This window comes from Mustela erminea, chromosome 11 (assembly GCF_009829155.1).
Source record: "Mustela erminea isolate mMusErm1 chromosome 11, mMusErm1.Pri, whole genome shotgun sequence".
In the NCBI taxonomy this organism is placed as follows: domain Eukaryota; kingdom Metazoa; phylum Chordata; class Mammalia; order Carnivora; family Mustelidae; genus Mustela; species Mustela erminea.
Window position 1 is genome coordinate 41,383,245 of NC_045624.1, and position 22,967 is coordinate 41,406,211.

General features: G+C 35.4%; 1 protein-coding gene across 3 annotated transcripts in view; it reads right to left on the reverse strand.

Moving 5' to 3' along the window:
- SEPTIN7 (septin 7) overlaps positions 1-22,967 on the reverse strand; it is a 114,696-nt gene that overhangs the window by 17,743 nt on the left and 73,986 nt on the right. For all 3 annotated transcript variants that reach the window (XM_032303912.1, XM_032303913.1, XM_032303914.1), the window contains exons 5-11: positions 17,246-17,346; positions 16,176-16,310; positions 10,989-11,106; positions 8,830-8,922; positions 7,603-7,699; positions 5,682-5,733; positions 1,193-1,318 (exon numbers count right to left, since the gene is read on the reverse strand). In XM_032303912.1, the coding sequence (XP_032159803.1) occupies positions 1,193-1,318; positions 5,682-5,733; positions 7,603-7,699; positions 8,830-8,922; positions 10,989-11,106; positions 16,176-16,310; positions 17,246-17,346 (722 nt within the window). The remainder of the gene's footprint in view (positions 1-1,192; positions 1,319-5,681; positions 5,734-7,602; positions 7,700-8,829; positions 8,923-10,988; positions 11,107-16,175; positions 16,311-17,245; positions 17,347-22,967) is intronic.

The window sequence follows — 22,967 nt, forward strand, 5'->3', positions numbered from 1 at the left end:
CTCTGTAGTCTCCTTAAAGAGAGTATAGAATGTTCATCTTAAAAGTAAAATGGATTAAGAGATCTAGGTTGTAACCATTCTCTTCCCTTAAAAAAAAAAAAAAAAAGTGGGGCGCCTGGGTGGCTCAGTGGGTTTAAGCCGCTGCCTTCAGCTCAGGTCATGATCTCAGAGTCCTGGGATTGAGTCCCGCATCGGGCTCCCTGCTCAGCAGAGAGCCTGCTTCCCTCTCTCTCTCTCTGCCTGCCTCTCCATCTACTTGTGATATCTCTCTGTCAAATAAATAAATAAAATCTTTAAAAAATTTAAAAAAAAATTCTTAAAAAAAAAAAAAAAGTGTACTTGCACCCCTACATTTATACCAGCATTATTTACAACAGCCAAGATACTGAAGCAGCCCAAGCGTCCATCCATAGATGGACACCCATGTCCATAGTAATACATATGATGGATAAAAAATATATATATGGGTATATTATTCAGTCATAAAAAAGAATGGAATTCTGCCATTTGCAACAGTAGAGATAGAGCTAGAGGGTATAATGCTAAGCAAAGTCAGTCAGTCAGAGAAAGACAAATACCTCATGATGTCACTCATATGCAGAATTTAAGAAACAAAACAAATGAGCAAAGGGAAAAAGACAATAAAAGAGAGACTGAGAGAGACAAACCAAGCAACAAACTCTAAACTACAGAGAACAAACTGATGGTTACCAGAGGGGAGGTGAGTGGGGGGTTGGGTGAAATAGGTGATGGGGATTAAGGAATGCACTTTTCATGATAACACCGGGTGATGCATGCAATTGTTGAATCACTGGTATTGTACATCTGACATGAATATAACACTGTATGTTAGCTAATTGGAAATAAAATAAAAACTTTAAAAATGTATTTGCAAAAGGAGCCATTTGATTTCTAATTGGGGATCTATTAAATGTGTGGTGTACAAACATGATGGCAAATGACCAGAAGAGAATTCATGGCTCTTTCACCTAAGGAATAAAACACTTCCTGTGACAAACAGTAAAATATAAAACTGCCAAAACAAAGCTTAACAATAATAAATTTCAGCTATTGTGCATAAAGAATATTATCCCAATTTTCTATTGAGTAGCCAAGAAGAATTTGATGAAGATGAAACAATATGATTACTACATAAATGATACCTTTTCTGGAGGACATAATGTATACTTACTTGGTAAGCTGCCCTTTATTCTTGTTATTATCAACTCCATTATAAGTCACAGCTGCCAGTTTTCTGCTTCGGTAGTTCTCATAGTGGACATTATTAGTGACATCTTTCAAGTCCTGCATGTGTGTTCTGTCATAAATAAATAACATATTAACAGTTTGCTTCTATGAAAAAAGCTTTGATTTAATTCAAAACTTTATCAAAACAAAAACTCTAGACTTAAAACAAGCAAAAGACTATTCTTAAGGAAGAGAATTCCTATCTTCATTTATGCTCAAGTCAGAGCAAGATACAACACGCTAAACTTGAAACCAATGGATTGTTAGGTTCCAAATGAGAGTTTAAGAGTTCTAAATCTTCTCAAAGCAGTTACTAAAGGATGGCATTTCCTCAGAAAAGTATTTATAGTATATAGTATATATTTTATTTTACTAGAGAAAGGAGATTCGCTCTTGCCGAAACTCTTAAAACCTGTAAGAAACTGGTTGTCTTTATTATTATTTGAGTTTTTAACTAAGGTATCACACAGGAACACTTTAGATCACGTAAGTTGAACTCACACTGAGGAAAATAATTTAGAGTAAATCTGTTTCTTTAAACTGTTCAGTGAAACGAATTTTACTCATGTATTTCTATCATATATAAAATCAACACATACATGAAATAAACAACAAGAAACATGAGACATTTCCTCATTCCCTGAAGATTCTAGAAGCCAAAGACACTCTGAGCTGCTCTAGGATATCCTTTACCAAATCAGGGAAAGGACACACCTGGAGGGGCAGTACTCTGTATTGTCGGATTCTCCCTTTTCTCATACCATCCATGCCTGCCTCCACCATCCTCCACCTCCCTTACAGGAAACAAACAAAAAAGTGTACTGTTTCTTTTTGTTTGCTTGTTTGTTTTAAAGTAGGCTTCAAGCTCAATGTGGAGCCCAGCACAGGGCTTGAACTCATGACCCTGAGATTAAGACCTGAGCTGAGATAGAGTCAGACGGACACGTACCTGACTGAGCCACCCAGGCACCCTGAGGTGTACTGTGTTTTTACTCTCTCTGATATCCAGAAAACATTTGCTATTACTTTCCCTTTGTGAACAGAATGTGATTTTCAATTACTCTAATTTATCTCCTATTAACAGACATTTTCAAGCAGTTCTCTGATAGTTCACTCATCCGATGGAGTACTTTAAGTCTGGGTTTTCCAACAAGTCTCATTTTCATTTATGCTCTGTTCCTTGATGAATTTATCTTCTCCATGGCCACTATCCCTTTCCACTTCAGTCAAGTCAGGCAGCTCCTTATTCCTAGCATATCCAACTGGCTGAGACTGAATAGCTCATGCTAATTTGTCACTGACTCTTCAAACTTAAGAGTGCTCCTACTTTGAAAGCTCTCTTTCCAGCCTTGAAATCAAGCCACTCTAATCCGTGACAATTTTCTCCTTGGTTGTCAGCCATTTTTTGGGTTAGGGTCATAAAACCTCTGAAGTTTTACTGTAAGCTCCCTTTTATAAGAAGCATTTTTGCCATCACTTCTTGTACTCTTGATACAGATAGCACATAATAGGACCTTAAGGGGCACCAGGGTGGTTCAGTTGGTTAAGCATCTGCCATTATCAGCTCAAGTCATGATCCCAGGATCCTGGGATTGAGCCTCTCATCAGGCTCTCTGCTCAGTGTGCTTCTCCCTCTCCCTTTGCCTGATGCTCTGCCTACTTATGCTCTGTCAAATAAATAAATTTAAAAAAGAAAAAATCTTAAAAAAAAAATGGGTCCTTAACCAGTAATGAAGTATTAAAGCTGAAGTAAGATAAATATTTGATTTTCTGGAATAAATTACTGTTACCACCTTCTCTAAGTAGAGAATAAAAACAAATAACTGTGTAAGTATAAATTAAGTATTTTGTAATTTTACATATAGATTACCTCAACAATCACTAAAGGACCTGAGGTGGAGCATTTAATAGCTGAAATGCATGAAATAAAAATAAGGTGGACTTACTCATTGTTTAAGCAACTTTTGTTAATGCCATCTAACATTTCAGACAATGAAAGATTTTTTTCCTTTCACTAAAATACCCTTTATAATTACCTACTTCTGATTTTTTTGCTCTATTTCCACTTATTTACATGCTTCACTTTATTTTTTTAAGATTTGACTAAGTCCTCCACTCTTTTTTTTTTTTTTTTTAAGATTTTATTTATTTATTTGACAGAGATCTTAAGTAGGCAGAGAGAGGGGAAAGCAGGCTCCCTGCCGAGCAGAGAGCCCAATGCGGGGCTCAATCCAAACTTACAAGAAAAAGTGATAAAATATTCTTAAGCTTTTCATTTTATTTTAAGGCTTTATTTATTTATCTGTGAGAGAGTGAGAGACAGAAAGTGGGAGATGGGAAAGGGAGAGGGAGCCCTCGCCTGAGCAGGGAGCCCAATGTGGGGCTAACTCCCAAGATCCTGGGATCATGACCCGAGCCAAAGGCAGATACCCAACTGAGACACCTAGGTGCCCCAAGCTTTTCCTTTTCAGACTATAATACTCTTCAAGAATGTTTTACAAACTTAAATGTAAGAACTATAAATGAAAACTTGTGAGAAGAAGCAAAGCAAAACCACCTAGCGTAAGTGAACATTTATGCTTTAGGAAAGAAAAACAAATGTGCTACAGCAAACTGAACAAATAAATTTCTCATTAAGTAAAATCATCTAAACATCTACCTTAAGGAGCTGAAAGCAAAGTCTTCATCCTACTCATTAATAAAAATATTAAACAGGACCACTCCCAATCTCACAATCATCACTGAATGACTGTATTTATCCTATGTTGACATCTTTTCTATGAATCCTTTATCTGACTCAGTCCATGAAATATACGACTTACTCTGAATTCTTTTAATACATCGAAGTATTCATTTCATAGCACATATCTGTTTTCTATTATGCAACTTCAGAATTTTTTTGTATTCTCATACATGCACGACTGTCTTGCAGTTTTCCTATGCTTAATCTTCCTGCAAGAATGGTCCTTTTGCTCTGTAATCCTTTTATACTAGTGAGTCCTACTCACAAGCTGCCAGGCTATAAACCTTCAAATGTTCAAAGTCTCACTTCTGGCTCAGTACCTAGCCTTCCCTTCTACAGTATTTTAGCTATGCAGGCAATTACTGGTTGCAGCATATTTAAAAAATATGCAAGACAAAGTTATAGAATACCACTGTGTCAAGCACTGGGCAAGCTGCGCGGGGGATTTAAAATTGAGGAAAAGAACAGTATGAGAGAGAATGCACTGACAAGTAATATTTAAAAACATCCCTTACATATATACTGTTGTAAGCAATTATGAGTTCTTTTGAAGTCACATCTTAAGAATGGAAGAGAAAGGGAACAGTTCATAATAGAAAATGAAATGCTATATTCTCAAAGCTGAGACAGATGACCTCCCTTTCGTCTGCATCCGTTCTCTCACTGAGTGAGGCCTGGCAACCCCAATTGCTGAATCAAGCCTATCATCTACTTCCTACCAAAAATACCTGGTTATAAGCTTCTTTAAGAAAGACTTATAACACGGCAATCTCTTTGATTTCAACATTTACTCTGATATTTAGTGTACCTCTTGAGGTAGCAGTTTGACTCACTTAAATTCACCCCGCCACTTGTAAGAATAACCTTACTGTTCCATAACTTCCAAATATCAATAGGCATGTTAATACTTCCACACAGATAAAGATACTCCTGTGTATTGGGAAACTGGAGATTGAAGGGAATATGTGGTGGGGGCCTGGAGAAGCAAGCAAGATGGGGGTGGAGGGAAATGGGGAAAGGGCTATGAGATGGCAAGAGGAAGGAATTTATCTCAACATGAAAACACTAAAGTTCATTTTGATGCCCCTTCTGTTTCTTGCCCACTAATGTCTCTGGTTTCCTCTTTGCTGTTTCTTTTTTAATTCAAGTCCCAGTCCTCTAATCAGGCTTAGCTTCATGTCCTAGTCTCACATCTCACAAGCTTCCTTCTCTTTCATCAGCTGCACAAAGTACAGTTTAGGAGTAATGTCTTCTCACCTAGGAGGAAGATCAGTTTTGGTCACTTGTATTCCAGTACCAAAAATGCCCCTCTCGCCAGCTCCCAGGCCGTGTACCTTTTAACATTCAAAGTCTAGCTTTTGACTCAAAATCTAGCCTTCCCTTCCATAGTTTTCCTAAATCTTTCACATGAAAGAGCAAAAGGCTCTTCCTTTCCTTCTCTCTTTTACTATTAACAATAAACAGACCCATTTTCCCAAACATCTGTAGCAATAACACACATTATTTTGTATTTTTGCTGACAATTAAAAACCTTTGCAAAATAATTCAAGCTATCTCCAAGCAATGTTTACCTAGTGCTAGAATGAAGGTATCAATTTCAAGTAGCTATATTTATAGAAGTCAAAAAGTAAATCTAATTCTAACTTTATTTTCAGAAAGAAAAACACTTTTCATCATTGTTCAAACTTACCTTATCAACATATTTCTTAGAATTGTAAAATCACAATGTTCACCATTTTCAACTATAAAAAAAAAAAACAAAACACATCCATCAGTTCTACTAAGCCAAGTCTTTTCAAAGGAAATTTCTCAGAATATTGGAAGAGTAACAATGAGAGCATATGCAAAATTTCATTAACTTTTCATTAGATCAAAACTTTTCATTATAGTTTAAACACTGTAACATAGTACTTAACTGAAGGGCATGCCAAACAAGGGTACTATAATATTATTTATTATAGTGTAATCCTCAATGATAAAATATACAAACCTAAAAAATGAGCTCATCAGAAACAATCTTGAAATTCTGAAAGGGGAGACTGTATATTCACTTGTAAGAGACTGTATTTATTCCATAATAAAATATATCTTTTTTAAGATTTTTTTATTTATTTGACAGAGATGGCAAGAAAGGAAGTGAGCACAAGAAGGGGAAGCAGCAGAGGGAGAGGGAGAAGAAGGCTCTCCACTGAGCAGGGAGCCCAGTGTGGGGCTCATTCCCAGGACCTGGGATCATGACCTGTGCCAAAGGCAGATGTTTAACCACCGAGCCACTCAGGTGCTCCATAAAATGTATTTTAAAAGCTTAGTGGGCACCTGAGTGGCTCAGTGGGTTAAAGACTCTGCCTTAAGCTCAGGCCATGATCTCAGGGTCCTGGGATCGAGCCCCACATTGGGCTCTCTGCTCAGCGGGGAGCCTGCTTCCTCCTCCCTCTCTGCCTGCCTCTCTGCCTACTTGTGATCTCTGTCTGTCAAATAAACAAATAAAATCTTTAATTAATTAATTAATTAGTTAAAGCTTAGTGTTATGGTGAGGGAGAATCGCTTTAGAAAAGCCTCCTTAAGGTGGCCAAAATAAAGCCATGAGTCAAGAACTTCAAGGTTCTTTATTTTTAAAAAATGAATCACTGGTAAGAACATTCTGGTGGGGGTGGGGTGGGGCTACTAAAACTAAAGAAACAAAGCAATTCCATCGGCACCTATTTTCAAGGAATATAAAAGTTCTAAAGGCTCAGCTCAGCAACTGAAGGTTCCCAGAGGATGACAGAGAGCTGGGAATGAGTACAGTCACTCACTGACAGGGAAAACTGCTGAAAAGGAATATAACTTGGAACAATCTGCTAAAAATTACAGAATTTTTCAAACTAATAACAACAAGTAGATAAAAACAATCATGACTCAATCTTGGTTCCAAGTTACTATAACACAGAAGATTAAATATTAAGTCACACCAATACAATAAACACAAATTTGGGGAAAAGTATCTATTGCCAAGAAGATTTCTGAGGTTTGGTGCTATGAACTAAGATTTTACTGGTATTTAAAACGCCTTAAAAATTAGTAGAGTATCTCTTAACACTTAATTTTTTTTTTTACTATAAAGATGTGACGCCAAAAAAAGATGACTTTTATCCCAAAGAAAGGATATCATGAATGTTTTGATTTGGTTTAAGATGAAAGTTGTTCTCATTCTTCAGGGTCCCAGACCCATCTGAGACTCAGATAAAAATGACAGTCGTTTTCTCCAAAAATTATTTTCAATTTCAGAAGATTTATTAGATCCCTTGGCAGCAGCTTTTGGGCCCCAGGTAAAGAGTTTCTGCACTGTAAGTATGTTTTCAAACAAGAAAACACGAGTATATTTAATGACGGGACAGAGCATACTGACAAGTGACTTGGAAAGTATTACAATTGAGATTTAACACATACTTACTTGCCTGACTTAGTAGAACACAAGCTGTGAGAAACTGGAATGTACTTATGAGCATATGAGGCTAAATGAAAAGAAATTCAGAACTATCTGGAAATCCAGAATATATCAATGTGAAATACAAACTTTTGATCACTTTTGTGAGATCTTATAGAAAGCCATTCACTGAAGAAAACCTTACCTTCAGCAACACCCCAAGGATACTGCCTTCCTCTGACCCTTTTGCCATTAACTTCAATGATAGTATTACTACCTACCACAGCAAGAGGTAAACGGTCCTATAAAACAAAGTTCAAATATATCTCTGTAGTCCTCACAAATTCAAGAATAAAGAAGTTAACATAACTCAACACATTACCAAAAAAAACTTACCCTGACAGTTTCTGTATTTACTTTTATAAGCCATTCACAATTACTATTTATTATTAAAATTGTCATCACATGGTATTCTCATCAATGTAAACAATGAATCTCATCAATGTAAACAATGGATAAAACTGTATTTTCTTTGAAATGTTAAGAATACTAAGGCATATATACTCCACTTATCAAAGTAGCTGTTTAAAAAATCATCTCCAAAAGAAACTGTCCCATATTGAAAAGTTAGAAAGGGTAAAAAACACATTGGTAGTTAGAGTGAAAACATGAGGCTTGTGACTAGCCTGCCTATCTGATCACAAACCAACCCTAACAGTCCTGGAAGCAGGGATTATATGTGCTAACTTTATCTATGGAACTCTAGCTCTGGCAGACTGGATTTGTGTACCTCCAGACTAACTCAGAGTACGATCTTTCAAAATTCTTGTAGTTTCCCGAAATATTTAACAATATATAAAATATGTAACTATTTTATAAAACCATAGAAAATCTTCATTGGTCAGATATATGTATTTCATTATTCCAAGATAATTATTTGCTTAGATAATGCCATTAATTAACACATCATTTTTAGGTTCAGGGTACTTAGGAATGACTATAAATTAAAAAACGGAAAATTATGTTGGTACCAGTTTTGGCTTTTTTTGATACACAGACAAAAGAAAACATATTTTTGTCTGGCTCTTAAAGATTGTGCATAGCAGTACTTAGGAACAAATCCTCTCCCTTCTCATTACCCGTTTTTTTAAAGAGGAAAATTACATAATATAAAACCAATTAACTGAAAATCAAAGACAGAGATTATAAAACAGAGATTATGCTATTCATCTCTCTATTCTACACCTCTTATTATATATAGCAGCCAATCAACAAAGTTAATTGCAAAGTTGAATTCAATAATGAATAATCTCCCTAGTTCATTTTGTAAGCCAACTACTTAAAACAACTGATTTTTTTAATCTTTTCTGTGGGTATTTCAGTGGTTTTAAGGCCCTAAAACATTTTAGTGTATATATGGGAATAAACCTACCTTTATCTTTTTAACAAGCTTATTTTCTTCTTCATCATCTGTCTCTGGAAATTCATATATTTTAATTTTATGTTCTTGGATTTCTTTCATTATCTAAAATGAAAGAGGAAGTTATTAACAAAAGACCACCACACATACTTAGTAGATTAGCTTTATATATTCTTCTTAAATTCCTGATCCCTCAGCTCCAATTCCTTTACTATTTTTCAGTGATGTAAAACTGTAATCTAAAAGCAAAGAACTACGCTAATCTTTTTTTTAGCTATGAAGCTGATATATAAATACTATTTCCAAAATCTGATTATTTCAGAAGTATTGAAGTTATATGGTTATAATACCAAAAGAGTTCTAAAAATGATGTAAGATTCCAGAAACAGCTTTCTCCAGTTTTCTACTATAATGGTTTTACATTATTTATTTACAATGACTGACCTTCTTTCTCTAAATAGAACTCTCACCAACTGTTTTATTCAACTGAATCAACATAGCTTCAACTCACCTAAATTTTTAGTAAATTTGGCAAAGGTAAGTGAAACTAAGTACAGCACCGGCTCCAGAAGAAAAATCGGCATGCTGATCAGAAAATATCCTTGGGGCACCCGGGTGGCTCATTGGGTTAAAGCCTCTGCCTTCGGCTCAGGTCATGATCCCAGGGTCCTGGGATCGAGCCCTGCAATGGGCTCTCTGCTCAGCAGGGAGCCTGCTTTCCCCCCCACCTGCCCCACCCTCTCTCTGCCTGCTTCTATGCCTACTTGTGATCTCTCTCTGTCAATAAATAAATAAAATCTTTAAAAAAAAAAGGAGAAAGAAAAGAAACTATCTTTGCATGTCCATTTGTATACACACACACACACACACACACACACACGTCCATTTGTGTATACATACACACACACACATTAAGGAGTAACAGATACAAGATCAGGCAAGAACACATAGAGGAAAAAACACGTCCTGGAAATTAAGAAGCTCCAGAGCTAATAAGGAAAATGCAGGGGGGAGAAAAGGCTACTAATTAGTAACATCAGAAATGAACTTCAGACTAATTCCAAATCACTCCAAATTCTAAAGAGAACAGAGACACCCAAATAATGTTCAACTACCTACCCTATTTGAACTCACAATAAACCAATGGCCAATATACCCAGAACTAGGTCCTTGCCTATACGGGTATTTCAGCACAACCATCACTGCAGAGGGCCCCTGCAGCATTAAGGGGCCTTAAACAAAGTAGGTAAAAGTGAAACTGCCACAGAGAAAAATAGGACCACACATATTTTACAACTGGGATATGTATCAATACAGAGAAAAACATGAGAATAAATGATGAAGCATCAAATATATGACTAGGAGAAAAAAAACAAACACTAGTGGCTTGATCTAAGAGCAGTGGTTCTTAGAGACTGTATATTAAAAATGCCAAATCCTCACCTTAATCTACAAAACTTATTGGTAAGGATATAGTCCAAAACTGATTATCTTTCTCTTTATATTCTTTTTTTCTAGAGAGAGAGAGTGAGGAAGTGAGCTGGGTGGCAGGGGGAGGTGGTGGTGTTGGAAATCCTAAGCAGGTTCCACGCCCAATGCAGAGCCTGACCCAGAACACCATCTTATGACCCTGAGATCATGGCCTGGGTCAAAATCAAGAGTTGGGCACTCAACCAGCTGATACCCAGGCGCCCCCAATAACTCATTCTAAAAAACTTCTCCAGATAATTTTCACAGGCACCCTGGAATCAAGCCCCTTGTGCTCCCTGCTCAATGTGGAGTGTGCTTGACCCTCTGCTCCTCCCTCTGCCCCTTTCCCCACCCTCAACACATGCACAAGCACACATCTCTCTCTCTCTCTCTCAAATAAAATATTAAAAAAATATATTTCTAAAGGGTGTGGAGAGGATTGGTGGAGGAGGTTGTAACAGTAACATCTAAAAGAGTCTTATTTAAATTGACAAAGGATAATGGCACTATTGGTAACGGATAAGAGCTCTGAGGAGAAAACTAAGGCAGATTATTTTCAAGAGTTATTTTTAATACAGTAGAAATGACCATACAGTAAAGTAGCAAGAGAAATACATTGTAACACATTAAACTGAAAATACAAAAGCTGCAAATTACATGAGTGGTATAAGAAACCCAAGAATTCAAGTTCCTTTTTTCACCTGTTTTTTAAACTGTTGGCACTCCTCTGGAGTAAGTGTGTCTGCTTTGGCAATAAGTGGAATGATATTCACTTTTTCATGCAAACGCTTCATAAACTCAATATCCAATGGTTTAAGTCTGAAATACACAATATTTAATACAATTGATTAATTTGGGGGAATAGATCATTCATAATCCCAGTGCTAAATTAAATACACTGGAACTACTTTAATTACTTATCAGAACCATTCTCTGAAGATGTACTGGGTCAGCAACAGTTAGGTAGAACAGGACCTCAACAAGCATTGGAATGTCTAAGAAGGCTTTGACTCCAGCCCCTGATCACCCTGATCATAGGGTTTGGGCCCTAAAGAGGAATTAGAAAAACCAGAAAATCTCCTAACAGGCTTTCCTAGAATAGCCTCTATACTTACTACTCAAAATTTGGGAAATCTCTGTTTTGTCTTTAAATAAAAAATAATAGTCCTCCTTGAACCCCACATTCTGTTCTTGCTGCCAACTTTATGTCTCAGAGAAAAGGCTCAAAAGAGACTGTTCTTCACCATCAATTTCACCCATTACAATCTGGCTGCTGCCTTCACTTTATTGTTACACTTTCAAGAAGGTCACCAAATAATGTCATGCTGCTAATATAATTAACATCAATAACTCATAGATATTGTGGTGTTTACCATTACTTCTTATATTTACTCATTATGCAGCATTTGACATTACTCTCTCATAAGCTGCTCTTCCCTTAGGGTATGTCTAAGGATCTTCTCTGCAAGTTAGTCCCTTAAGAGTTACCTTCCTCAGAGTGCTCTAGACTAGGCCGTCTTTTCTCTCTACTCTAATTTTATATGCTTATCACTGACTACAGTGACCTCTATCATCCTCTATGGGTCTCAAATCTTCACACCCTGCCCAGATCTCATTCTTATGTTGGAGAGTCATGTTTACCCAGTGCATATATTACTTGGACACCAATTTTAGCTCCTCAAAATCAAAAGCTCATCTGAACCCCAAATTTTCCTTCCTCTTCTGTGCTATTTTTGAGGATGGTACTATGAGTAATCCAGCCTTGAGTAATCCATCCAATTACTCAAGGCTGAAACCCAGGGTTCCTTCCTCCACTGATTCTCACTCCCAAAGATTTCCCAAAACCTGCTGAACAAATAAATGTATTACTTTGGTTCAGGCCACTGAGACCTTTGATACGGACAATTACTAGAATGCACCCAGTTTCCCTCCAAACTGTAAACACTGCAGTCAGAAAGGTCTTTCTAAAATCCAAATCTGAATGAGTCATTTTCCTGACTGAAAACCTTACCAAAGGCCAGATTCCTTGGCTAGTGTGGCCTACAAGGCCTGTGAAGACATAGCCTTTCTGGCTGTCTTCATCTGTTAACATCCTTTACCATCTTCTGCCATCTCCTACTTGTAATGTTCCAGCCTTTTTGAACCTCTCATGATTCTCTGAAAGCACCATACTTTGATAGGTCATGGGCTACTGCCTCTACCTAAAACATGCTCCATTCCCATTCCCCTTCTAATTGGCTAGCCTAATTCCTATTGGTCCTTTGGGACTTGGTTTAAATTCTCATTTCCTCTGGGAATCTTTCTCCAACCTAACACTAGGCATCTTCTATGAGGTCACAACACTTAATTTGCCATATATTGTGCATTTGTTTTCCCTATCTTCTCACTGGCAGATCCTTAAGAGCAAAGTCTTTGTCTCATTCATCTATATCTCCAACAGCTATTATAGTGTTGACACCTGAAGTTCCCAAATACTTGTTGACTAAAAGAGTAAGCTGCTGTGATTTTTCTTATGTTTTTGAATAACTCTAAATGAAAACCAAAGAAATTCTTCACATCTAGAATGTAGTACAGGCTAAAAATTAATATTCCACAAAAATAAATGAAGATGATGGGAGTATTTTGCATAGAAATACCATTCTAAACTGGTATTCTTTAATTTACAAACCTTAAAAACAACTGGAATAAAGATCTACTCTCATGATGAATTTTACTAATAAAAAATAAAGAGTTCTTTTAGAATACTATAGTTAAATAAACACATTGTGTATGTGGATATATCTGTATATACCCACACATACATATATGTAAGTAAATGGGAGGTCGGGGACCCAGAGACTAAAGAGGTATTCCTTTTTACTAACAAATCATAAATAATACTATATCTCTTAGTGGTAGTGATGCTGACTGGCAGAAAGATAGGGATATGGAGTAGGAAGGCAGGTATGGAGAAGATACCTACCTCCTATTCTAATTCTCCTTATCCTGAATCCTTTGAAATGTGTTATTGGCATTCAGAGAATAAGGAACACCACAGAAAAGAAATGTCACTGGAATAATACTGTATTATCTATAAAGAGTACCCTTACTTCATAAGTGCTAAGTGAAAGAACCTACCCAACTTTGAAAAAATTTAGGTTTTGCTTTTTTTCATCATCATTACATACAACATTAAATATAAAAGCCATGACCCAGTCAATTTCAGATTTGTAAATTTTTGTAGATTATACAGATTTTTCCAGATTATACTCACATCAAATTTAAGTTACCCCCAATACCACCTCATTAAACCAGTAACAGAAAAGAACTCAGTCTAATATTTTTAGACATCTTAAGATCATTTAATATAAAATATTAAAATTAAAATCAAAGTTAACAAGGTTTTACACTTAAAAGTAAAGCAGGACTTGCTGAATATTTGTTATCTCAACTTTCAAAGAGAAAGACACTAAAAAACAACCATGACAAAGAAATGGGTAAAGTCAACTTCTTACATATGAAACACGACCGAAGAACATTTAAATCATTTTAAAAATTAAACTTTTTTAGGGGGAAAAAAGGGTAAAACCTTTATAAAAGCCCCAATAAAACCCTTCTGCCCTTTTAAATTAGAATACAAATTTCAGAAGCTTACAAAATGTCAACAGCAGAAAACATTTAGTTCACATGTAGATTACATTCTGGTTGAAATTTTTCCTCTGTCCATTTAGTTTTATTTCAGGTCATCTTTTCCAAGAAATTTAGTTTTAAACAATGGAAAGTCCTTTCTAGAATTTCTAGAAGATAAACCCACATTAGAGGGAAAAGACTATTTAACCTCAAAGCCTACAGCAAAATAAAATGACTATAGGGCAAATGACAAATATTTATAATATATACACATACACATATTTCTAAGGAAAAAAATCTTCTATACAAAACTCACTGAATGACACTGATTTTTTTAAATGGCAATCAATATTCAAAAGGGTAAGTATACCACTTTAAAACTCAAGTTCCAAGTCAGTTTTTAATTTTAATAACTATTACCAAGCACTGAACAGAAAATGAAGAAACAATTCCTGAAGTCATAAATCAGTCCTGTGTTTACGGATGACACTGGGTGGGGTGAGGTGGGGGACACTGAAAATACAATGTTGAACCAATTTATAATTACTCCAAAACAGGACCCCTCATAAAAGGGAATCTAGGGACTACCCAGATAAGATAGAAAGGCCCTGATTCAACTATTATTAGACTGCCTAGAATTTCAGTTTATAGTGAACAGGAGATCAGGAACTCTCTACATAAATTCAATGTTTTATTCTTTCACTTAATCCACAGTAACACATACCAATGGGCAAAACTTTGTTCCATGCCTCAAAGTAGTTAAGATGAGAAACTATTCAAAAGCATGTTTTTAGAAAATAAAAATTTTGAACCCCTGTCTCTCATTACAAATAAAAAATGGCCCAAAGCTACCACACACCGTTTGAATCATTAAAAAAAAAATTTTTTTTAAATCTTATTTCCCATGCAATTTTAAGAAATATATTTTCCCCTAGGGATGGAAGGAATGTGATTTCATGAGAATTACTAAATACTGGAGAGAGTCCAAAAGATCTAAAATAATAAAACTGGATAAAAACCATCAAATTTCTATTGACTAAAGTGCAGTTAAGATTTTATTCCATTGGCTTCCAAGAAAAGTCCTAACAAGTTAACCTAAAATGATTTAAAAAAAAAAAAAAAGTACATAAATTCAGGAAGAAGCTAGCAGGTACTCATAAAAGGCTATAAACAGTGTCTTGTTTTTGAGGTTTTTTTTTTTTTTTTGAGCCTTTTAAGTAGATGAGTCAATTTTGCACATTAAATATGTAAACTTCTTAGAGCACCACAGAAGAACATTAGAAACAAAAGAAGAAATATTTGCACCATCATAATCTGACAGTGCAAAAATGGTAAACTATATAATTAAGACTTTTTGATGATGGGCATTAGTTTATCTAGGAAAATGGTGGAGAAAGCAGCAGAAAATAGAAGACAAAGGTACTGTTATGAAGGAACTGGTTTATACTATGGGTAATCTAAGGTGGCGTAATGCTATTTAGTCTGATGTTACATAATATTCCGGTTCCTTTTGGTAGAGAGATAGCAGCTCTACTCATCAGGTAGCTGAATTATGCAGAGTCATCTACCCAAAGAAAAAGACTGAAGAAGAGTAAATACAAACATCTGCAGTTGACAGTGACACATGTATCTACTCAAATGACAGAGGAAGTACACACAATAAAAAAAGAAATAGAGACTGGCCATACTAACAAAAAAATAATCAGATCATATGAATGTCTAGATACTTACATTTAAACTCCTAGTAAGTAGACGGTTAGCACAGATAATATGAAACTTAAATAATATGATTGTGATAGCTAAGGTGAAACAGAGCCAAAGAAACTTAGTAAAGAAATAAATGGCACCTAAGAACTTAGGTACTTAACTTTTCTGGTAATCTTTTCTATCAGACTCACAGTAAAAACATCTTTAGAGTTTCTTAGAATATGTCTAAGCTGTTATAGCTGTTTCCCATTATTTGGTAGTTCAATTTGTGGCAAGAGGTCAAAAGGAAGCTAAACTAGCCACACTGAGACATTAAACCATGATGGAAACATTTTCAATATTATAGTGAAGCAGGTAAAAAAAAGTCTTATGCATAAATTGAGAAATAAAATTACTATTAGCTTATCTAGAACTTAAAAAGTGTTTTTTATAAGTCATTTTTATATAGAATTTGGGATTTCACAACTCGTGTAGTTAAATGTGCTCCACAGAGATCTAGATTACTAAAATATGTACCTGATGTTCAATAATAATAAGCAACAGCAAGTTACCAGAAGTATCAAGGTACTGACCCATGTCCTGAAGGAGCAATGAAATATAAACAACACTGCACCCTGTTATCAGGCATCTGACGTCTGTTCACTCGAGATTCTGCATTTAGGTAGTCCTCAAATTTACTATCAATGTAGTCAATAACAGGCTGCCAGCTAGAGAAACCAGACAAATAAAAAAATTAAGTTTCAATTTACATATGAATGTACAATTGATGACTGTTAAAGTGGAGTAATCATTACTTTTAAATAGGCAAAACCAATCGAACCACTGGAAAATATCTCAAATTATTCTACATATACTGATTAAGAAACAAATATTAATCACATTGAATAAATCTTGATTCATTATTTCTAAACTTTCCAAATCAAAGATAATTAATTATATAGAGTCAAAGCTCAACAAAATTATCGTATTATCTGCATTGGTAAGTACAGAGTTTTAGATTTCAAATGAAAAGATTAAATAATTCAAAAACTTCATGATGAACATATTTCGGTGTCGTTGTTTTTATGTTATGTTAGTTACCATACAGAACATCATTAGTTTTTGATGTAGTAGTCCATGATTATTCAGGTGTTTTAAAAGCTGACACAGAAATTTACTTCAAAAACAATGTGGTACTCAAAGAAAAATTTAAATATTGTTTAGAAGATACTAAGGTATTATTTCCAAATAGAATGTCATGAATGTTTTCTAAACTTGTAACTTGGAAAATCTGAATATTTAAAATCAGGTTTAAATTAGGATGTGACAGAAAATAATATATACAATAAGTGGATAAAATTATAGTAGAAAATGAAAAGTTTTAGCTTCCTTATAATGATGAGAATTCTTGTTTCTATGTTGTTTTGGAATTTGCCTCCAAAATAATTCTATGACAGGTATTATCTCTATTTTATAGAAATCAGTTCAGAGAAAATAAGCAACATTTTCAAGTAAGTGGCCAAGTTAGTATAAGAACTCTAGTCATAGGACTTAAGTTAAATAACTTTTGTTAAAATGAGAAGTTTAAAAATCTTAAGCAGAAAAACTCTAACGACCCCATACCCCAAATGCAGTATAAAGCAGTGATGATAATCCTTCTTACCAATTACTATTATCCACTGCATCTCCAAATCCTGGGGTATCAACTATTGTGAGCAGCAACTGAACACCACCTTCTTTGATTAAAACTTTGGATTGTTCCACCTGTAAGAGTCATTGGTACAGGTATTAATACCACACGTTACACCTGTGGTTTCCTACAAAGTAAGAGGCAGGGGATGAGCATTAATCAAAACCAACTGGAAATTTTTACAAACAAAAACCCACCCCCACATTCTCTTTAGAATCAATTACTGTGGATAGTAGAAGTCCTGGTTACTTGAAAGAAAGGCACATATATAAACATCGGGTTTATGGTTTATAACTGACATAAAGAAGAAAAACAGGAACTGAGAAAGTAGTAATAGTCACTAAAGCCATATAATACTCATATAATCTAAATGCATATCTAATAATATAAACAATGTGCTTGAATGATTTGGTAACTCATAGAAATCAAATGCAATTAACCAAACAAGTACAACTAATGTACCATTTACAATAAATGTTTTCCTGGACTACCTCCAGGAAAGGTAACTCAAGTTAACTTACTACCATTCCCAAATCTTTTTCAGCATAGCTATAATTATTTACACTTGGGTTTATGGTATAGCTAAGATCCAATTCTCTTCTCAAATATTATACCGCATATTTGACAGAGGCAATCAGCGGAAGTGCAGGCACTGAAAAAAAATCCTACTAACTCTGACTAAAATCTTTAGTTCTCTTCACAATTTGCGAAAATATTCTATTTGAGAAAGGGTATTGGACTTAAACAATGCCAACAGCAATCTAAGATTTTCGGTAACCCTGAGCTATGTATCAGAACATATAACTCATTCATTTGGGGCATATGTTCCTGGTAAAGTAAACACTGACTCAAAGAGAAAAAGGGAATAATTGCCCCAGAAAAACACAAGCTTTCATTCAATGTACATTTATATCAAGGGCTAACTAAGACTAGAGGCTCTTCATATACTGACAGGTTAATTTAAGAGAGAAGAATTAGACACAAATGTTGAGTGTTAATTGCCAAAAGATGGTATGACTTAAGTACCATAAGACTTAAGGGAAAAATATCACCAATATGTGAAAAGCAACTTCAACTATTTATGTTTTGGAAAGGAAAAGTGACTAATTTCTAGGTAGAAATAGTTGAGTGTACCTTTTGGTATTATAAATATGATGTAGTTTCCATTTTCCTTGGGCATTTTTTACAGAGGCTAGGTAATGCATAAAGAGACTGAGGAACTAAGACTGCTAAGCAAGAAAGTCTGCAGCAACACTGTCCAACATAATGTTGGACAGTTTCCGAGATGATGCAAATGTTTTGTATCTGCACTATCCAATACAGTAGATACTTGCCATGCAGCTACTTAGCCCTTGAAATGTGACTAGAGCAACTTACAAGCTGATAACTATTTAATTTGAATCAACTTAAATTTAAATAGACACATATGGCCTGGTGACACTGAATTGGACAGTACAGGTCTAAGTCAGCCAACAGTTATTAAAAAAATATAATATAAAAAAAAATCTTGTTAAAACTGAAAACACTGCCTAAGATTTGGACGTGTATGTCCATGGAAGGGCTTCTAATCTTTTAGACAAATAAAAGGCAAAGGTCTTATCTTTTAGACCAGTGGTCTTTATACTGTTTTAGTCCTAGTGTGAAATACCAGTGGAAATTCTGAACATCCCAAATATATTTATTTTTATCTACCAAATATACATAATTGGAAATCTGTTAATAAGTATTAACACAGTATTAATTCTCTGTAGATTAAAAAAGTAAACATCAATAAATAGGGTTCTTAATATTTTCTGGCCATTTTCAGTATCAACAATAGATGTGTATTACTTGGAAGACCACTGTTTCACACCACATAGCTAAGATAATACAGCTAGTCTGAAACCAGGTTACTCTCACAACATGAGAAAGGCAAAATGAGGAAATAATCAGACTTACCAGTGTTAGATTTTCAAAACTTTTTTTAAAAAAGTGATATTATGACACATGATTTACAAAATTCCTATTTTATATATATGGTTGTCCTCTAGTCAAAGGACAATCGAGTTATTTGTCATTGAATATCAATTTAAAAAATGGACAATTTCCAACATCTCAATATACCTTGAATTTGCTTCCATCTCCTTCCATAAAAATAGCTTACTCATTTATGGTAACTGGCACTGAAGCAGAAATATCCGAAGTAATCATACCATCCCTTTCCTAATAATTCTTTAAATGACAAAGCACTGTATATTAGAAACTGATGCAAAATACAATTGTTCTACATGAGTCATCTCCCAATTTTACTCCCAAACCATTTCTGGTTCTCTTATTAGTAAGTAAAGCCCATTTCTACCTTCAATAATAGGTTGTATACTAATCACACACCATACCAGTTTAAATTTTAAGATTCTTGTTTCTTTGTTTTTATAATCAGTTTAACTTAATTGTTTACTGATGTAAAAAATTAAGATCTGTATTTTAAATACTTCAAAGAGTCTGTTTATAAAAGGTCTTTTCAGGCCTATGAATTTCTATGTATCCATATATGGTCAAATAGAAAGAAGAAGGCAACATATGGAAGATATCCAGAAAACTTAACTGTAAACTAGTGCCATTCACAGGATCCGACTGTATCCTATCATCTGGTTTTGCAAGTATCCTCATGGGATCCATGGAAAACAAATTAGTTCAAGTCCAGGAATTTCAAACTTTTCTTAAGAAATCTATTCCAAATGGCTACTTTCCCATGCACTTTACTTAAGCAGGTCACATCAGCATATTTTATGGCATCACTCAAAATCCTCTAAGATTAAATGCCTAATTTAATACTGAAGGAATGAATCAAGGGTATTTTCAATTATGTGTTTCTCTCTGAAAAATAAAACTAAAGCCCATTACATTGTTTATGTATAATTAATTTACTGAGGCCTCATTTGGACTCCTACTTTCCAGAAATCCAAGGCACTCTTTTTTCTAATATTGTTCGATTTTTCAATCTGAGAAAAAATAAAATTAAACATTCAGTGTTTCAATAACTTCTTTCATTTTCAAAAGACCATTAAAATTTTTATAACATAATGTTTAAGAGCTGTTTAAGTAGAAAGTGTTACTTAATTAACTATATTAAATTTCATAGAGAGGGTTAAAATTTTCTGACAGGAGCTTACCTCTCTACCCAAACTTGTTCAGGAGGTGGCATTACAGCCAAAGCTCTGCAGGGACTTGGGACAACAGAGACTTAAACAGCCTGAGATATTTCACTTAGCCCAAACACAAAAACTATCTATTATTTAATGCCTGATAAATAAATTAGATAGATATTTAAGATAAAGATAAGATATATAAGATAAATATCTATCTTAAATACTTCATTATGTTCCACAAGAAACTAAGAGGCAATGACCAAAGGTACAATACTTACACCTAAAGATTATTTCCTTCTCATCAAAACCCTGACCTAGTTTATTAAGAAAGCAGATCCAGATTTAAAATTGCACCCAAAACCATAAGATACCTAGGAATAAACCTAACCAAAGAGGAACAGAATCTATACTCAGAAAACTATAAAGTACTCATGAAAGAAATTGAGGAAGACACAAAGAAATGGAAAAATGTTCCATGCTCCTGGATTGGAAGAATAAATATTGTGAAAATGTCTATGCTACCTAAAGCAATCTACACATTTAATGCAATTCCTATCAAAGTACCATCCATCTTTTTCAAAGAAATGGAGCAAATAATTCTAAAATTTATATGGAACCAGAAAAGACCTCGAATAGCCAAAGGGATATTGAAAAAGAAAGCCAACGTTGGTGGCATCACAATTCCGGACTTCAAGCTCTATTACGAAGCTGTCGTCATCAAGACAGCATGGTACTGGCACAAAAATAGACACATAGATCAATGGAACAGAATAGAGAGCCCAGAAATAGACCCTCAACTCTACAGTCAACTAATCTTCGACAAAGCAGGAAAGAATGTCCAATGGAAAAAAGACAGCCTCTTCAATAAATGGTGCTGGGACAATTGGACAGCCACATGCAGAAAAATGAAATTGGACCATTTCCTTACACCACACACGAAAATAGACTCAAAATGGATGAAGGACCTCAATGTGCGCAAGGGATCCATCAAAATCCTTGAGGAGAACACAGGCAGCAACCTCTTCGACCTCAGCCGCAGCAACATCTTCCTAGGAACAACGCCAAAGACAAGGGAAGCAAGGGCAAAAATGAACTATTGGGATTTCATCAAGATCAAAAGCTTTTGCACAGCAAAGGAAACAGTTAACAAAATCAAAAGACAACTGACAGAATGGGAGAAGATATTTGCAAACGACATATCAGATAAAGGACTAGTGTCCAGAATCTATAAAGAACTTAGCAAACTCAACACCCAAAGAACAAATAATCCAATCAAGAAATGGGCAGAGGACATGAACAGACATTTCTGCAAAGAAGACATCCAGATGGCCAACAGACACATGAAAAAGTGCTCCATATCACTCGGCATCAGGGAAATACAAATCAAAACCACAATGAGATATCACCTCACACCAGTCAGAATGGCTAAAATAAACAAGTCAGGAAATGACAGATGCTGGCGAGGATTCGGAGAAAGGGGAACCCTCCTACACTGTTGGTGGGAATGCAAGCTGGTGCAGCCACTCTGGAAAACAGCATGGAGGTTCCTCAAAATGTTGAAAATAGAACTGCCCTATGACCCAGCAATCGCACTATTGGGCATTTACCCTAAAGATACAAACGTAGTGATCCAAAGGGGCACGTGCACCCGAATGTTTATAGCAGCAATGTCCACAATAGCCAAACTATGGAAAGAACCTAGATGTCCATCAACAGATGAATGGATAAAGAAGATGTGGTATATATACACAATGGAATACTATGCAGCCATCAAAAGAAATGAAATCTTGCCATTTGCGACAACATGGATGGAACTAGAGCGTATCATGCTTAGCGAAATAAGTCAAGCAGAGAAAGACAACTATCATATGATCTCCCTGATATGAGGAAGTGGTGATGCAACATGGGGGCTTAAGGGGGTAGGAGAAGAATAAATGAAACAAGATGGGATTGGGAGGGAGACAAACCATAAGTGACTCTTAATCTCACAAAACAAACTGAGGGTTGCTGGGGGGAGGGGGTTTGGGAGAAGGGGGTGGGATTATGGACATTGGGGAGGATATGTGCTTTGGTGAGTGCTGTGAAGTGTGTAAACCTGGTGATTCACAGACCTGTACCCCTGGGGATAAAAATATATGTTTATTAAAAAAAAAAAAAAAGAAAGAAAAAAAAAGAAAGCAGATTCAGGGATGCCTGGATGGCTCAGCCAGTTTAGAGTCTGCCTTCGGCTCAGGTTAGGATCCCAAGGTCTTGGGATCAAGTTCCACATCCAGCTCCTTGCTCAGCAAGGAGCCTGTTTCTCTTTCTGCCCCTCCCCCTGCTCATGCTCTCTCTCTGACAAGTAAATAAATAAAATCTTAAAAAAAGAAAGAAAGAAAGTTGTTCCAAAGATTTGAACTCTAGGGGCACCTCAGGTCATGATCTTAGGGTCATGAGATGGGAGCCCCACACTGGGGTTTGTGCTTAGCGCAGAGCCTGCTTGAGATCCCTTCTCTCCCTCTCCCTCTTCCCCTGCCCCCCACCCAGCTCTTGCTCTCTCTCTCAAATAAATCTTTAAGCACGCACAT